The sequence below is a fragment of the Hemicordylus capensis genome, chromosome 5 (assembly GCF_027244095.1).
Source record: "Hemicordylus capensis ecotype Gifberg chromosome 5, rHemCap1.1.pri, whole genome shotgun sequence".
Classification (NCBI taxonomy): Eukaryota; Metazoa; Chordata; class Lepidosauria; order Squamata; family Cordylidae; genus Hemicordylus; species Hemicordylus capensis.
The window spans coordinates 121,618,999-121,636,732 of NC_069661.1; the positions used below are offsets into that span (position 1 = coordinate 121,618,999).

At 41.9% G+C, this 17,734-nt stretch overlaps 1 protein-coding gene across 2 annotated transcripts in view; it reads left to right on the forward strand.

The window, feature by feature from the left end:
- Positions 1-788: 788 nt before the first annotated feature.
- SLC2A9 (solute carrier family 2 member 9) overlaps positions 789-17,734 on the forward strand; it is a 93,019-nt gene continuing 76,073 nt past the window's right edge. Inside the window, exons 1-3 of one of the 2 annotated variants that reach the window (XM_053258571.1) lie at positions 789-893; positions 6,258-6,356; positions 17,364-17,524. In XM_053258571.1, the coding sequence (XP_053114546.1) occupies positions 843-893; positions 6,258-6,356; positions 17,364-17,524 (311 nt within the window). In that variant the 5' untranslated portion in view covers positions 789-842. The remainder of the gene's footprint in view (positions 894-6,257; positions 6,357-17,363; positions 17,525-17,734) is intronic. The other variant, XM_053258572.1, reaches the window with a different exon arrangement.

Consider the following 17,734-nt stretch of genomic DNA (forward strand, 5'->3'; position numbering starts at 1 on the left):
AACTGTCTCCAGCAGTTTTTGAATCTTTCGTCTCTATGGCCATTCCTCTTACAATATTTTTTTCACTATCACCCACACAGCCAGCTTCATTGTATTCTCCCTCGCCTTAACCCGCCACAAACATGCAGTTCAAAAGTTGCATTACATAATATGTACAGAAACTGCAATCTGGGATAGAACAATCGGTTTCTTCACCGAAGGAAAACAGCCAATGATTAAGTTGATCTGATCCATCAGGTCGGGTGAAGAGGAAGTTCCTTGTTCTCTCACACACACGCGCTCCAACGTGGCTTTCTGATACAAGTAACAAGGTATTTCTTGTAGCAGGATTAAAAGCATCAGGTTTAAGGGTGAGTCTACGACTCCTCTGTGCTCAGGTTTCTCTCCCTGGCAAATATTCGGAGCAGCTCGTTGCTCTTTGAGCAACATTCTGGAAAGATCCCCCTCCCCTCCCGCAAGCAAGAGGTGTGCCGTGTGGCGCCCCAGCACAGCTTGCCGCGCGCGAGAGAGCAGGTCTTTGTACAGTGCCTAGGCTAAGGCTTTTCCTTCTCCTGACTGATTCCCAGTCGTGAGCAGCTAGAATCCGGCGTCGCTCCGAAACTGTGGTGCTCTCACGCGGAACACCCCCACCACCCTCCAGGACTTCTTGCCCTGCGGCGGCTCACTTTGCACTGCAGCCTCGCCCACGCCACCTTTGCAACGCCACGCCTGCCTGCCTGTGCCGTTTGGAGCCGCGCACGATACAGAAGTGACTCCGACGCCACTGCCCATGTGCACGGGCAGAGCCTGCTGGCCCAAGGCAGCGCCGGAGGAGGAGGGAAAGGCCCCAAACTCCTCCCAGCATGGCAAACCTAGTCCCCCTGATCCAAACTGGCAGTAAAAAAGGAAGAAAGGTAAGCAGAGTTCTGCTAGCCAAGCCGAGAGAGAGAGAGCCACGCTGACCAGCGCTCCTCCACGTGGCTTTTCTGCCGCAGCGCGCGATCCTGGGTGCGTTTACTCGGGAGAGGAGCCCTACCGTGTTCACTGGGGCTTGCTCCCAAGTAACCCTGCAAAAAAAGACTGCAGCCACAAGCGCACAACTCTTCTCTCTGGCGCTGACCTTTCCCCCAGCGTGGTGGGGAAAGTGTAGAAAGCAAGCAAGCAAGCACCAGGGGCGGGGATAGGATTTCCACGTTCTTCGTCGTCGACGCAGCTTGAGTCTCGGTGAAAAATAGCCGAAGGTTACAGATAGAATAGAGAGATAGCCGTGCTTCGTTCTTCAGAGAAGAGACACCAGGGCAGTGTAAGCGGTGCTGCCTGATCTTGGATGTATGTCTCGCTGCGATAGCTGGGTGGTGGGGGAAATGCACTTTGCACCTGTTCAGGAGCTGTGTTGTCTATTGTTACTTCGGAATCCTTCGGGGTTGAGCCCTGAGCCGGCGTTCATCCCGGCACAAATTAGATGCTGAAGGGGGAAAAAAAATTAAGTGGGAAATTGTCTCTTATAAACACCACTGAAATGGATGGAAGTTTTTACGCAGTCTCCATTCATTTCTGGCGCAGGAGAACTACTTGCTGGATTGTGACCAACCTTTCTCTTTATAGTGCATTTAAGACAGTAAAAGAGTGGCCATGTGGCACACACTGAGCTCTTGTTGTGGGGGCGTGGACTCCTTCCACTTTTCAGGGAGCTTTGGCAAAACAGCTGTTGAATACGCAGAGCTAAAAATACTGCCCCACACAGTATTACCCAAGGACAAGAAGTGCAGAGAAGTGACCTGGGTTATTATTAGCCATATCAGAGAAGAAGCAAGGAAGAGAGAAAGTGTGCATAAAGCAGGCAGAGAACGTTTGCTGTTCTATCCCACTCCCCGAACATTAACCTCTACCTTCCATAGAGTCGTTGGCACAACCCCTTAGTTCCCAAGCCCAATCCTATGCATGTTGACTCAAAAATAAGCTCCACTTCATTGAACGAGATGTACTCTCAAGTAATTCTGCATAGAATTGCAGTTTTAAATCACACTAATCTCTTGTGTACACTTGTTACTGCCTCCATCTGTTCTCTTTCCTCTGTTCTGTTCTCCCTCCCTCCCTTGCCAACTGCAACTGCAATTTTTTTTTACAAATTCTTTTGCTTTGTAAACTATTTCAAGAATTTTTTTGTTGAAAAGCAGTATGTAACTATTTAAAAAATAAATTATTTGAGATAGAGATCTCTCTCTTGTTTACATTACTCTGAAGAAGCATGCATAGTGACATTGCATGATTATAATGAATGGTAATAAATAAAGTATAATCATGGAGAAAAAAATAGTATAATAAGGTCATCCTCCAGTAAGACTGCAATCAAGAACATAGGGAGCTGCCATATACTGAATGAGACCATTGGTTTGTCTAGCTCAGTATTGTCTACACAGACTAGTAGAGGCTTCTCCAAGGCTGCAGGCAGGAATCTCAACTCTATATTGGAGAAGCCAGGGAGGAAACTTGGAACCTCTGTTCTTCCCAGAGCGGCTCCATCCCCTAAGGGGAATATCTTACAGTGCTCACACATCAAGTCTCCCATTCAGATGCAACCAGGGCAAACCCTGCTTAGCTAAGGGAACAAGTCATGCTTGCTACCACAAGACCAGCTCTCCTCTCTACTACTATTCATACTAAAGTGTGAATCCCTCTGAAAACAGTGATTGACACCATGACTAAATTGCTCAACAGAAGTCTCATTTAAATTAATAGGGCATTGTATTAATTTCAATCGGACTTTTGTTGAGTAATTTAGGATGTCAGCCAGTGGGATTCACTTCAGAATAAACACACAAATGATTGCATTGTATGACTGATCCAAGATCCTGATAGTATGCTTTGTTTGTTTTATTGCTGTTGATTTTGTTTTTATGTTTTTACTTATAAGCCGCTTTAGATGCATTTGTGAAAAATAAACTTTGTTAAATAAGTAAATAGAACTGGTTTAGCATAGTGGTTAATTCACTAGATAGCCTCACACAAATCATTAGTCTCTGAGCTTCAGTGCCTGATCTGCATGGAGGACCATAGTTTCTGTGGGGTCCGTGCCCCCTAAAGGAGATTCCAAGCTGTTTCCCTGAATTTTTGACTTTTATTTGGAAAATGAGGTAATTCTTTTGCATTTTTATTTGTGGTGATAGAAGAAAAACTGTACAGGCAATATTCTACTCTGCTGCTCAGTAAAAAGTAAATCTGCTTCTGGCAACAAATGTCCTGGGCAATGAATGCAAAGGAACTGGGATAACTGAGCAACACTAGGCCCTTTCTTTATAACAAAGAATGCAATTGAAGCACTGTTGGTTTTGGTGCTTCTGAAATGCTAGTTTCTCTCTCTCTCTCTCTCTCACGCACACACACTCTTGTGTCTTTCTGTTCAGTGATTTTCTCAAAGGCAAGAATTGAATGTGAGGAGAAATCCTCCCCATGATAAGGAACCCTATGGGAAGGATCTTTCCCCAGGTTCAGTGGTTGCCTCTGATCAATGCAGAGACTCCAGGGGGTGTGGCTAGGGAACAGGCTGGCAGAGACATGGGTAGCTGGGACACTCGTGTTTACTCTCTCCATGCATTTGCCATCCACAGAGGGCAAAAGCTCAAAGACAACCTCACTATTACTGTAATAAGTATGCAACTGGAGATTACCAGAATGCAGAGAGATTCAGAGGCGGGTCTCATGATCAGTGAGACTCTCTTCTAGGGGGTTTGCGGGGAGAGCAGGCTTAACCCACTCTCCCCGCAGATGAGCAAGGAAGCAGCCCTGGGCAGCCGGATCAGCTGCCCCACACTACAGCCGGCTCTGTGACAGAGCCGGTGGGGATCGGGGGCCGCGCGGCCCCTGGAAGTCCCAGGATGGCCCTTGTAAGTGTGCGGGGCATCCTGGAGAGACCCACAGGGCCGGGAGGCTTGTTTCAGCCTCCCGGCAGGGGTCTCCTCATGTGTTGCCGCAGCGTGGAGCCACGCCGTGGCAATACACGATCAAAAAGACGGGGTTAGCAGAGCGCTCGCTCCGCTAACCTCCTCTAAGGGGAGGGGGAATCTGGAGGGTTTGCTGCCGGGAGCCACGTGACTTCCGTGGCAGCAGACAATCAGCAAAAAGCGGGCTAGGCTCCCTTAGCCCGCTTTTTGCTGGTGGTGAGAATCTCCTCTTAGTGGTTAGCAGAAGCAAATTACAGATAAGGGCAGCGTAAATTGTCTTATTAAAAAGTAGTAGTATGGTATGACTCTTAACAGACTAAACGGCGTGAACTAGGAAATCCACGATTCAGATTTTGCCTGTGTCATGAAATGGCCATAAGTAAGTGTGGGCTTGGTTAAGTGGCTCTGTCTCATCCTCAGTTCCCCTCCTGCAATATGGAGATGATAATGCTCCTTTTGCGGGGAGCTGAAAAGATTATTGAGATGGTATGTGTGGTTATGAACACCTAGTGTCTGTGAAGTGCTTTGAGTATATTAAAAAGTACTGTGTGTAGGCTATTAGCACAATCAAAGTCTGGACTTTAAGCTTAGCAAAGATGAGTTATGCCGAGTTCATGGTTACCTGCGATCAGATAAGCTACCTATGGACTTTTTAGAACTCTTTGCCCTACTCTGATGGTTGTCATTTTAATGTGAGCCATCACTGTGGTGATACATGCTTACCTGCTCTAACTGTACTACAACAATCATGCACTAGGAAACTGTGAAGAAGGTTAATGTATGGCCAGAGTTATAGTAACCCTAGTAATAAAAGTTAAAGCAAGAAGGATAATTGCTTGATCCACTTGATGGAAACTACTTTTATATCTATCTATAGATATAGACAGTCATTTAAATCATGGTTTAGATCAGCGCTGCACAACTTTAGTCCTTCTGCAAATGTTGGACAACAACTCTCATCATCCCTGACTATTGGCCACTGCGGCTGGGGGTGATGGGAGTTGTAGTCCAAAAATAGTTGGAGAGCCAAAGTTGTGCAACCTTGGTTTAGATTATCAGGAATGAGTCACAGTGAATTTGCCGTGATCCCATCCTTTTCTCCTCCCTCTCATGTGAAAGTTTTGAATAAACTACAGCTTCCTGTTCTAACCGAACTTGAGAATAGTATTATAACTGTGGATAGTCTGAACAAACCAGGATCAAATCATGCTTTCCAATCTTGTTTGTTTGTTTTACTATCCACACTTTGAATCACTCAGTTTCCTGAGTTTGGATGTAACACGAAACTGATGTTTATTCCAAATTGAAAGTAGAAGCTTTTAGTCTTCTCCTGTTGCAAAAAAGGCAGGGATGTGTGTGCAAAGGCTTGAGGTTCACTGCAGCTCATCTATAATAATGGAAACCATGGTTATCTGAACTGGGTCATACATTGATTTATACACACTTAACATTATACATAATTTAAATCTAACATTATACATAATTTAAATCTAAAAAATCTTAGCAATTACTCTGTTCTTTTTTTCCTTAAACAGAAAGTGTTTCTGTGAAGAAAAATGTGCATTTTAAGTTAATGCCAATGGGGAAAGGAGTGAAAGAGTCAAATTTTATAACTCATCTGAAATAATGAAGCCAGGTATGCTAGAGAGGATTAGTGTAATTCTGAAGCCAGGTATGATAGAGAGGATTTGTTACCTTTTTAAAGAAATTTCTTTTTGACAGTTCAAAAATGGTGGTATTCCTTTTAAGTTGAACAACAGTCAGAGGTTATGGGATATATGATAGAAAGGTTCAAAAATAAAAGTCTCTGCCCAGAACTTCTATGGAAAATCATAGTTCTATGTTGGAACAATTAACCCATTATTAATTGACTATTTTTAAAAATCAGTTGACAGTCCTAAATAAAATGTGCTTAGACATTTGCTAAGAGAACTCTTTTCAAATTCTGCTACACACTAGATACTGGATAAGTACCTCTGGATTTTTCAGTTTAGTGGAAAAAAATATGTTTCTGATGTCTTTGTATAATAGCAACTTGCAAATATCTGATGTATATAATAGCAATTTTATTTTTAATATGATAACTTATGATTAGTTTTGTTGTAGTAATTATAACTTTGACAGTTTGCTGTCTGTATTTCTGTAATCTGCATTCCAAAGGTATGTGTATCAAATACAGTATGTTTTTAAAAGAATCATTTGCTATCAAAATTGTAATAATATTTTGATTAAAAACTATGTATGATGTATGATTTGGCACAGTCTGATCCACTCCCCCCACCCCTTCGACAATTTTTCTTTCCCCCCACCTTTTTTTTTTTTTTTTTTTCATTTTAGGACTGGTCAGCTAGTCTTATTGTTGCTTCTTTGGCTGGAGCCTTTGGATCCTCCTTCCTATATGGTTATAATCTTTCTGTAGTAAATGCTCCAACAGTGGTGAGTATAATTTGGGGGGGAAATCAAAGTCCAATTTGGCTCAATCCAGTGTAAGCTTTTCCCCTTATAATGGACCGCCTATAGACAAAAGTTTTGGGTGATATAGAAATATGCCAAATAAATAAATAAATAAATATTTTTTTCTTGCTTACTTTGCCCAAGATCAAATATTCATATCTAAATATGCTATACATCCGTTGTGAACAATTTAGATGATTTTGTCTTTTTTGTTGTTCGTAATTTTCAGATCTGTAAATTTTTGTGAGCAGAAAACCCCCTCAGTCCAGTAGAGGGCAATGTTGCCTCAGAACTGTGCATGTTAAACAGCTGTTGTATATAGGAGAGATATGCATGGAACTGGCCAGCCTGGTTTGGCTTGAATCCAGATCAGATTCGAGCCACCCCACATGGCTTGGTTCACACCCATACAAGCCCAGGCCTGATACAGTTCTGGTACAGTACAGCCGCCAAGCTACAAGACAGTTTTATTGTGTTCTAACCCATGAAGCTGTAGTGTTTGTATGTGTGTCAGGGGGAGAGCGAGAGAATCCTGCAACCACATAGATGTGGCTGATTACATGCATTGTTTTTCTTATCCAGTCATCACTCATCTGGATGGAAATCATCCAGTCATCACTCATCTGGATGGACGTGTAACAGAGTTGCATATGAGAGCCAGCATAATGTAGTGATTGTCAGATTAGGACTTGGGAGACCCATGTAATACATACAGTAACTAAGTTTGCATTGAGAATGAAAAGATGCTTGTTGTGCCCATCATAGGTTATGACACACTTTGGGTTCAGTGGTGGAGCATCTGCTTTGTATGAAGAAGGTCCCTGGTCCAAGGCAAATAGGGCAGGGAAATCCTTGCCTGAAACCCTGGAAAGTTGCTGCCTGTCAGTGTAAACAATACTGACCTAGATGGACCAGTGGTCTGACGCCACATAAGGCAGCTTCCTATATACTTATGTAGACTTGATAAATTCAGTTGAATCAGTAGGTACTAGGGACTAGGGTCAAACTCCTTGTTCATGAGCTTCCATGAATGGTACTCCTCAAGGTGTGTTGCTTCAAAAAGCAGCTACAAGATCAGGTTCCCTTTGGTATGTGGGGAAGTGGGGATTGGCCCTTTACCCCCACATCAATTCCCCAACTTGTACATTTCCCCTAATGGGCAAATAGCAGCTTAGGGTGAATTTCAAGTTGGGGAATCCACAAGGGGGCAAAAGGTTAAATTTCCCTTCCCATGAGCTGCCACCCGTCTGGATCAGAGTATGGAAGAAAAAAATCCAATGGTGTTCCCATAAAATAAGCCCATGTAATGTGTATTTTGGACTTTAGACACCAGTTTTGAATACACTTCTGAGTGATAGTAAATAATGTATTAAAACTAACCAAAAAAAAGCAGGATATGCATACTGTATTTATCTGAATCCAAGACTTGGTTTTTCCAAGTTTTTCATGTTAGAAATCAGGGGGTCATCTTAAATTCAGAGCCCTCTTCCTTTTGGGTAAATAAGGGCGTAACCTTTATTTAATCTTTATTTAATTAAATTTAATTTAATAAATAATTTAATTAATTTATTTAATTTTAAAGGGACTAATTGTAAATTCAGAGTCATCGTGCATTCTGGTAAATAGTGTAGTTGCATTCTGACATATTTTATTTCAAAGTATGTGATAGAAATGCTGCAGACATCTGTGTTTTCCTGCAGTTAAAGTGAAACTTGAAAATGGGATATTTGTTGTTCCAGATAAGTTGTTCCAGAACAGAGAATAGCTTGAACATGATATTGAACTATATACAATAATTTGATTCTGCATTGCAGAAAATGCATTTCTGAATAACAATATTTATATACCACTCTTCCAAAAGGTTCTAAGAGGTTTACATTATAAGAAAAATACAGTTTAAAGCCAACAGTTATAGTATATACATCAGCAATAGCATAAAAGCAGTCATATGAAACAGTGGGGCTATTCTCACAATCAGCAAAAATTGGATTAGGAGAGCCTAGCCCAATTTTTGCTGATTGTGTAAACCACCGGGCTCGCAGGCGAGCCCGGTGGCTTACAAGCAGCTAGCCCGCTTTTGTAGCCTTCCCCTTAGCCCGGGTTTGTGGAGCGAGCGCTCTGCAAACCTGGGCTTCCCAATCATGAGTAGCCATGGCGTGGCTCTGCGCTGCGGCTACTCATGAGGAGACCCCCGGAGGGGAGGCGAAAAGCCAGCTCCTGGGGTCCCACCAGCATGCCCTGCGCACTTGCACAGGGCATGCTGGAACTTCCGGGGCCGATTGGCCCCCACCGGCTCTGTCACAGAGCCAGCAATCATGTGGGGGGCCGATCTGGCCACCCAGGGCTCTCTCCCTGTTCCGGGCACTCACAAAACTGATTGTGAGACCCGGCTCAATATTGTCAGTCAGAAGTCTGACAGAAGAGGTGTGCTTTTATACCCTTCTGAAAAATAAGGCGTGAGAGAGAAATGTCTTAGATATGGTGGCCAACATCCTGACTAATGGTGTGTTTGTGTGCTTCTAATAAAAAGCACATGCCCCACACTAGTTCCCATGCTTCTTAAGTGTAGGTGCTCTTACACAAGAACGCGATGAGTTTTGCCGTTCTCCCCTTGCTCCAGAAGTGCTCTTTGACAGCAGAAACATATTCCTGAGGGTGATACAGTGTGTTTGCTGTCAAACATCAGGGATGTGTGTTTGCTGTCAAACAGTGCTTCCAGAGCAAGGAGAGAGCAGTGAAAATTGCTGTGGTCTTGTGCAAGAGTGCCCATGCTTTTAAAGTGTGGAGGGAGTGCTGTGTGTGTGCTTTTGCTAGAAGCACACACACACCCAATTAGGATGCTGATGTGTGTTTAGTATATTTATATAACATTTCTTTTCAACAAAAAAAGTTATCCAGGCAGTTTAGGTAGCAAAAGGAACGAGAAGGTGGTCCCTGTCCCAATTGGACTCCCAATCTATAATGCACATGTGCGCACACATACACCCTAGCCTCTGAGAGGGACACTGTGCTAAAGGCAATTGTTATCCCCTGCTGTGAGAGCTACCATTTTAATACACATACTACATGCTAAAATGGGCAAAGAGGCACCTTTGAAGTACTAAATATAAGAGGTGGCTCACTTAATTTCACAGGTGAATAGCATCCCTCCTAGTGGCTATTTCTGTGTCCCCATTGGGTTTCATTTTAATTTAACTCCTTTGGGATTGGACTTTTGGGTGAGGGGTAGGGGGGAATTGGACAATTTTTGTTGAAAAGTGGTATATAAATATTTTTAATAATTAAAGGTGCCTCTGAGCCCAGCTGGAAGGGGAATGCTAGAATGCGGGAAGGCAAAAGTATTTGTGGAAATTAAGGGGTTAGACTTGCACATTCCCGGACAGCAATACGTCATACAACACAACATGGCAGTAATGTAGCATAATGTCTGGAAACAACCTACCAACAAAGGTTGGGTTTTTAAAAAGCTGAATATCAGTCAGTATATAACTGCATTATAGCATTTAAAGTTCAAGACAGACTGTTTGCAGGAGCAGCATGGAAGGTAATAGTCACCCATAATGTAGTTGTTGAATGTTGAAATTAGTCACATTGGAGTTGTATTTAACTTACACCTTTGACCCCCTTTACTTGCACTTTGCTTGCTGATGAAATCTATTACATGCTTCAACAGCTTATCCAGTGAGAAATGGCAGTACATTTTATTGGGAAATTGACTGAGTCACTTTATTTCTTTTTATGTCTGCTTCTAATTCTTAGCTTTCAGATCTCTAATAATGTTGTATCTTTTAATCAAAGCCCTGTAGTCAAAGCCCTCTGCTTCTTCATATTCCCTTGAATTCTTCCATCTTTGTTTCTTTTTAATTTTCACAATACTTTGCTTTATATTTTCTCCTACAGGTGAAACTTGGAAAATTAGAATATCGTGCAAAAGTCCATTAATTTCAGTAATGCAAATTAAAAGGTGAAACTGATATATGAGACAGATGCATTACATGCAAAGTGAGATAAGTCAAGCCTTGATTTGTTATAATTGTGATGATCATGGCGTACAGCTCATGAAAACCCCAAATCCACAATCTCAGAAAATTAGAATATTACATGGAACCAAGAAGACAAGGATTGAAGAATAGAACAATATCGGACCTCTGAAAAGTATAAGCATGCATATGTATTCAGTACTTGGTTTGGGCCCCTTTTGCATCAATTACTGCCTCAATGCGGCGTGGCATGGATGCTATCAGCCTGTGGCACTGATGAGGTATTATGGAAGACCAGGATGCTTCATTAGCGGCCTTCAGCAATTCTGCATTGTTTGGTCTCATGTCTCTCATCCTTCTCTTGGCAATGCCCCATAGATTCTCTATGGGGTCAGGTCAGGCGAGTTTGCAGGCCAATCAAGCACAGTACACTGTATACTTTTCAGAGGTCCGATATTTTTCTGTTCTTCAATCCTTGTCTTATTGGTTCCTTGTAATATTCTAATTTTCTGAGATTGTGGATTTGGGGTTTTCATGAGCTGTACGCCATGATCATCACAATTATAACAAATTAAGGCTTGACTTATCTCGCTTTGCATGTAATGCGTCTGTCTCATATATCAGTTTCACCTTTTAATTTGCATTACTGAAATTAATGGACTTTTGCACGATATTCTAATTTTCCGAGTTTCACCTGTAAGCTCTCCTCCCTTTCTTCCATCTTCTTATCTCTTTCTGGCAAGTCTCTGTCCAGATCTAAATCTTTTTCTTTCAACATAGTCTCTAATTTCTGCTCTCTCACCACATATTTATTTATTTATTTACTCACTCACTCACTCACTCAGAGAGAATAAATTCGCAGTAAAGATATCATTTATTGTGTCTGTAGAGAAATTCCTTGATGCTCTTTCCTCTTTTTCTCTCTAGCAACCTTCTTGGAGTCTAGTTCTTCTAGAAATCTAGTCATTTGTGTTTTTTCAGTCTCCGTTAATTATCCCTTTGTTCTTCTTCCAATCTCTTTGCTTTAACAACAAACTTCAGAGTCTTTCATACACATGGACACACACTGATTTTGATCAATTATTAGTTAATGCCCTTATTAACTTTGTTTAGTACCCTCATTAATTCATTATCAATTTATTAATTCATACAGCTCAACATTCTTAATAAACATATATTCAAATATCTAAAAACACTATATCTTTTAAATTTATCTCTCTCTAGATCTCTGTAAGTGTATTTCTTTAGGTCAGAAAAAATCAGTGGCTGAGATCAGTGTTCCCTGTAACAGGGATTCCCAGATGTTGTTGACTACAACTCCCAGCATCCCCTGTTGTAATGGCCATTGCAGTGAGGATGCTAGGAGTTGTAGTCAGCAACATCTGAGAATCCCTGTTATAGAGAACACTGACTGAGATCCAGCTTAGCTTTGCACATAATAAATACCGTTTCACATACTCAACAGAGGTATGATTTTTGTCAAACTTCACTTCCCTCTGCAGACTTCTGTGCCTGATTAAAATATGTCTGGGCATTTATAAGACCCTCAGGAACATATTTTTGGGAGGCACAGAGGGTTGTGGGGGGGCGGAATCAGGAAAGGTTGCCCCTCCCACATCACATATGTGAAGTGTTATACGGATTCCCCTGCTAACTTGGCAAAGAGGCACCTTTTTAACATGATGATTCTCTTTATTTAGCAGGGGGAGAGTAATTGGCCCTGTCCACCCCCAGCACAGTACCTCCAGTGACTGTTGCTGGTGTCTATCTTATGTTTCTTTTTAGATTGTGAGCCCTTTGGGGACAGTGTTCCATCTTATTTGTTTGTTATTTCTCTGTGTAATTTTGGGGCCATTTTTGGAAGGGCCATTTTTGAGCTATTTTTGGAAGGGTGGTATAGAAATTGAATAAATAAACAATAATAATAATGTGCAGTGTTAAGTATGGATATCAGTCAATATGCACATACACACAAAACTCCAAAATTCATTCGTATCTTTTTATTCCCATTCTCAACTAAATCTCCAGCTGCTCTTTCAAAAGTTTACTGTCATAGAAATAGTTCATAGTGTGGCTTCCATAAGCATAGTCTATATAATTGTTTTTAAACACTTGATTTCTTCCATGAAGTCTCACCTATTAAATTATTGTTCTCATTAACAAAATACCTCCAAACAAAACTTCCATGTCTGGAATCATGATGCTTTTAATACTGCTTTTGTCTGCTGCTTTTTTGTTTTGTATATGTATATTATTCTCTTTTGTAAACTGCTGTGATAACATTATTGAAGAGCAGTTTTATACATTTTGCTAATATCCACCCCCAGCGCAGAACTTCCTCCAGTGACTGTTGCTGGTGTCTAGCTTGTATTTCTTTTTAGAATGTGAGCCCTTTGGGGACAGGGATCCATCTTATTTGCTTGTTATTTCTCTGTGTAAACCACCCTGAGCCATTTTTGGAAGGGCGGTATAGAAATCAAATTAATAATAAATAAATAAATATACATACATACATACATACATGGCGTGGCTTCTGTTTGTAAAGTGCCTAGGGCCTCCACAAACCTAAATTCAAGTCGGACAACCATGCATTGGTTGTGTTATTGCACACCTCTTCTATTTTTGTAATTTGAATTTTGTAAACCTCCAGCCAGAGTACATGCCTTGTACTCTGCCTGGAACCTTGAATGTTGCAAATCCTAGAAGGTTATTTATATTACTAGTATGCAGAAATTTCTTGCTGTTATTTTGTAGCAAATTCCAAAAATATAACCTTCAAACTGTAGGAATATCACAATTGATGTGGCTGCTGAGGGACAGAAGAAGCTTTAAACTCATAAAACTTAGCAATTGATTAATATTCAGTAACAGTCTTGTGAACTACATAAAATGTCGCATAATAGTAAATGGCTTCTTGGTTTACGAGTTTGGTACATGGCCAGTATGGTTCATTATTATAAATAGCTTACTACAGTATTTTAGATCCTGTTAATGAATATGAGATAACTTGCAGCTTCACAAAAAGCCGCTTCTTGTAGAGTCTCGAAGCCTAGTCCAAATATTACTCTAAACCAGTGGTCCCCAACGGTGGTGTAGTCGCAAATTCAGAAGTGCAGGCAGTCTCCATGACAACTCCATAGCCACGCCCACCCAATGGCCACACCCCATGGCCATCCCCACCCCACACTTAGATGCAATAATTTTTGGGGGGTGGGGTGGGGGTTCTGTTACAAGAAGATTGTGGATAAAATACAAAGAACAGTGCTTACATGTGAAGACTTGGCTTTTAACTCAGGCTTTTATGTACAGTGGTCCCTCGACTTACGAAGCACTCGACATCCGAAGATTTCGACATACGAACAACAAAAAATACCGGAAGTCGTTGCCGGTTTAGATGCGGCTTCCTCGACCTACGAATTTTTAGATGCGGTTTCCTCGACTTACGAGTGTTTCCGGACCTCCGTGGATGCGCTTTTCGACTTACGAAAATTCCGACCTACGAACATGCGTTCGGATCGGATTATCTTCGTAAGTCGAGGGACCACTGTACTTGTCTTCATTGCTGCTTCTTTGTATATTGTGTGGTATTTTTATGTATGTATTTTAAAAACATTTTTAATTAGATCCAATTTTATATTTTAGCATATTTTAATTGTGCAATTTTTATAGTCTTGTTTTAACTTTTTCTATGTGAACCGCCTTGTGATTATTTTAATGAAAGGCAGTATATAAATTTAACAATACATAAAATAAAATATTAAAAAATCTGGGGTTAGGCAAGACTAAGGCCCTGCTCCACAATCCTCCATGTGTGTGCCTAGGAGTGAATGTGCCTTCTCTTAAAAGATAAAAGATTTTATTAAAGAGTCTCCACTCCTTATCTTCCTTAAAGAGTCTCCACTCCTTATTTTCCAAGGCAGACATATTAAATTGTCAAAATAAAAGAATGCTTACTGTGTGTCTCACATATAACTCAGCAAGAAGAAATAGACACAGTAGATACACATTTATTTCAGTCATCATCAGACACATCTTTTTAAATTTAGAGCCTTTGGCTGCAATCCTATTCAATTTACCTGGCTGGGAGTAAGTCCCATTGAACTCGATGAGACTTCTGAATAGCCATGAAAAGGACTGCACTGCAGTGTTGTGTATGCAACATGAATAATAGCCATTCAGGGTTGGGAGGTGTCTTAGAAGTCATCTAGTCCAACCACCCAGGTTGTGTGAGAGAAATTAAACTTTATTTTGTTTCGACACATGAAGAGCATGCAATAGAAGAACACTGTGCGGCTCATAGAGAATACCTTGAGCTAGTCTAAGATTACTAAACCAAATCATTGCCTCTGTTGTATGAGATGAATGGCAGAGTTGGTAGGTTTTCTCACATTGTGTCAGTGATTCTTGGCTTTCCACATCAGCCCTGTAAAGTAGGTTGTAAAAACTTGAGAAAAGAGCTGTATAAAGCTGAGCAGCCATTTGAATATAGCAATCTATTTACTGCATCACAATGACAAAAACATTAATAATCAATGCAAGTTCCCCCCCCCCCCCATATTAACTGTGCCGTACAGGCGCAGCGGGGAAATGCTTGACTAACAAGTAGAAGATTGCCGGTTCCAATCCCTGCTGGTACTACATCGGGCAGCAGCGATATAGGAAGATGCTGAAAGGCATCATCTCGTACTGGAGGAGCCAGTGGTAAACCCCTCCTGTATTCTACCAAAGAAAACCAGAAGGCTTTGTGGGAGAGGAGTCGGATACTTACAACATCTGTATCAAAGAAAATTGCCTGTTAAATAAGATGCTTGTGGATGTTGCCATTCTAATATTCCAGAAACTGTTGAGCTGGGCAAGCCCTGGGCAGAATATTACATTAAAAATGTGTTCTGCCCAATTAGAGCAAGGCTCCATCTCCTACAGCATCCTGTTTTCAATGATGTTTGGGTGCATCCAGGACACAATGGGACATGAGGGCAATAGCCCTTCCCTGTTGTTTACTCTCCAGTAACTGGCATTCTCAGGTATACTACCTCTGGCACTGGAGGTTCCATTTAGTTTTCAAGGACAATTCTCCATATGCCAGCCTTTTTCTTAAAACTAGGTAGGGAAATTTATGTAATTAAGGAATATAAATCAGCTTGGTATCATAGAGGTGAATTGTGCACTCTTCCAACAAATACCATGAGAAAGGCACACTGGTGGCAGTTTGCTAAAGCAGCAGCACTGAGCTCTGAAACAAATGCATAGAGAGAGTGCATCCAAGCATTCATTTGCTTAGTTCATGGCAGATTGAAACAGGAAGAGTCTGCTGACCTAGCAGCATCCTCTTAAGCATTATGAAGAGAGGTGTTTTGTCTTTGTTCCATTTTAAAACATGTCCATCCTTCTTCTTCACCCCCACCATGGGGGGACTTCTACTCCAGCACAGTTTCTCTATTATGAGCCTTTGCTAGAGAAAATGGGGGCGGGGGCTAGAAGGGACTTACCTGGTTCCTTCTTAGGCACTGTGGCAAAGGGGGGCTGGATGAACTGGGTCTTGAGTGGGTGTTTTAGAGCAGTTGTTGTGGGCAGCCATGTCTCCCCCTGAGCTCTTTGTATGTGCGCTGCAGTATGATGGGGAGACCTTTCCCATTTCTGTTGGCCAAGCTGGGTCCTACAGTCCTTGGCTCTCGGGGCTGGAATGCACCTGCTGGAGTTGGCTTCCCAGGGGCAGGTTGCTGTTTGACACCAGCCTGCCTGGTCTCTTCTAAGGTCAAGAGGGACAAGGAGGAGCTGTGCTCAAGCTCAAGAGCTGGAGCACTATGGCAGGCTGAAAGCGGGGGGCAGGGGAGCTTGTTTAGTGGGGGAGATGCCAGCAGTGAGGCTGACTGTTTTCCTTATGCTCCTCCCCACCAACATCACACCAAACTGCACATTCACTGGCTGCCTGGTGGGGCTAGTTTCTATTCCTCATTCCAGCTTTTGGTGTGCTGATGGCCACCCTTTACCTGCCCTCCTGTTGCCCACTAGGGATGTGCATGAACTGGTTCAGAGGCCCTTTTATGGACCTCCAAACCAGTTCGAAGATCTGGCGGTTCGGCCAGTTCAACAACAGCGGGTTACCTTTAAGGAGCAGGGATGGTGCTTCTCCCCACCACCACCACCATGTTTCCCCCGCTGGCGCTGTCTGCAAAATCGCTGGCTTGCTGGGGGGTCAGCACCAGACCGGAAGTGGCCTGTGCCCATGTGGAACGTGTGCACGTGCACCAATCGCTTCTGGTCTGATTCTGACCGGGTGGCAAGAGGGTATGCTGCCACCCCATGCCAGCGATTTTGCAGACAGCACCAGCCAGGGAAATGTGTGTGGGGGGGGTGGGGGGTAAGAGCATCCTCCCTGCTCCTTAAAGGTATTCTCCCTGCCATTGAAAAGGCTGTCTCCAGTTCTGTGCACATCCGTACTGCCCACCCTGTGCTAAACCTCAGACTCCTTCATCTAGCATTAAACTAAGGAAGCTGCAAAGAGAATCCATTACTCATGACCCACCTAAGAACACCATATATAGAGAAGCAGGTTTCTACATACGCATAATTAGTTTACTGGACTACATATGTACAGATGAGAACTTCACACAAATGACTCCTCTCTTGCCCAGTAACCAGGACTGTGTGCATGGAGCTCTTTTGTAAGAATATTCCAGTGATAAGCTGCTTGCGAGTTGCAATAGGAACTGGATTCAGTTTCCCCAGACCTGTTTCTTTGCCTAAAAGCTGATTAGTAAGGGTTTAGCTTTTTAGAAATGGGTTTACATGTGTATGCATGTCACTTGTTTGTATTAAATTCAGATTTCATTTTAAATCAGGTTAGATTTATTTAAAAAGAGACATTCCTGTAATTGAAATGTTGGACAATGATTTCTTTTTTAAATTAACATTTAAAATGATTAAATTATAGGATTTATTCATTTAAAATTAATTTTTTTCCATACTGATCAGAGTTTTAAATGGTTTCCCCTACTGTTGTATGTAGTTTATCAAGAAATTTTACAATGAAACTTGGGAAAGACGATATAACCATTCAATAGCAGAAGAATCAGTTACCCTGCTCTGGACTATATCTGTTTCTATTTTTGCCATTGGTGGACTTATGGGAGCTTTAATTGTTACCCCAGCTGTGAAGTATTTTGGCCGGTAAGTATAATATAGAGATCTCTGTGTCATACATGTTTGTTTGACTTGCTTCTAATAAATCTTACAATGATTCCTACTCCAGTGGCCAACTAAGATACAAAAACTGCCAGTGAATATCAAGTGCACAACTATCATAATCACATACTTATGGCACAATCTACTGGGTATTAACTGCTAAAAAAGGATGAGCAGAAACCTCATGGCTGGGTT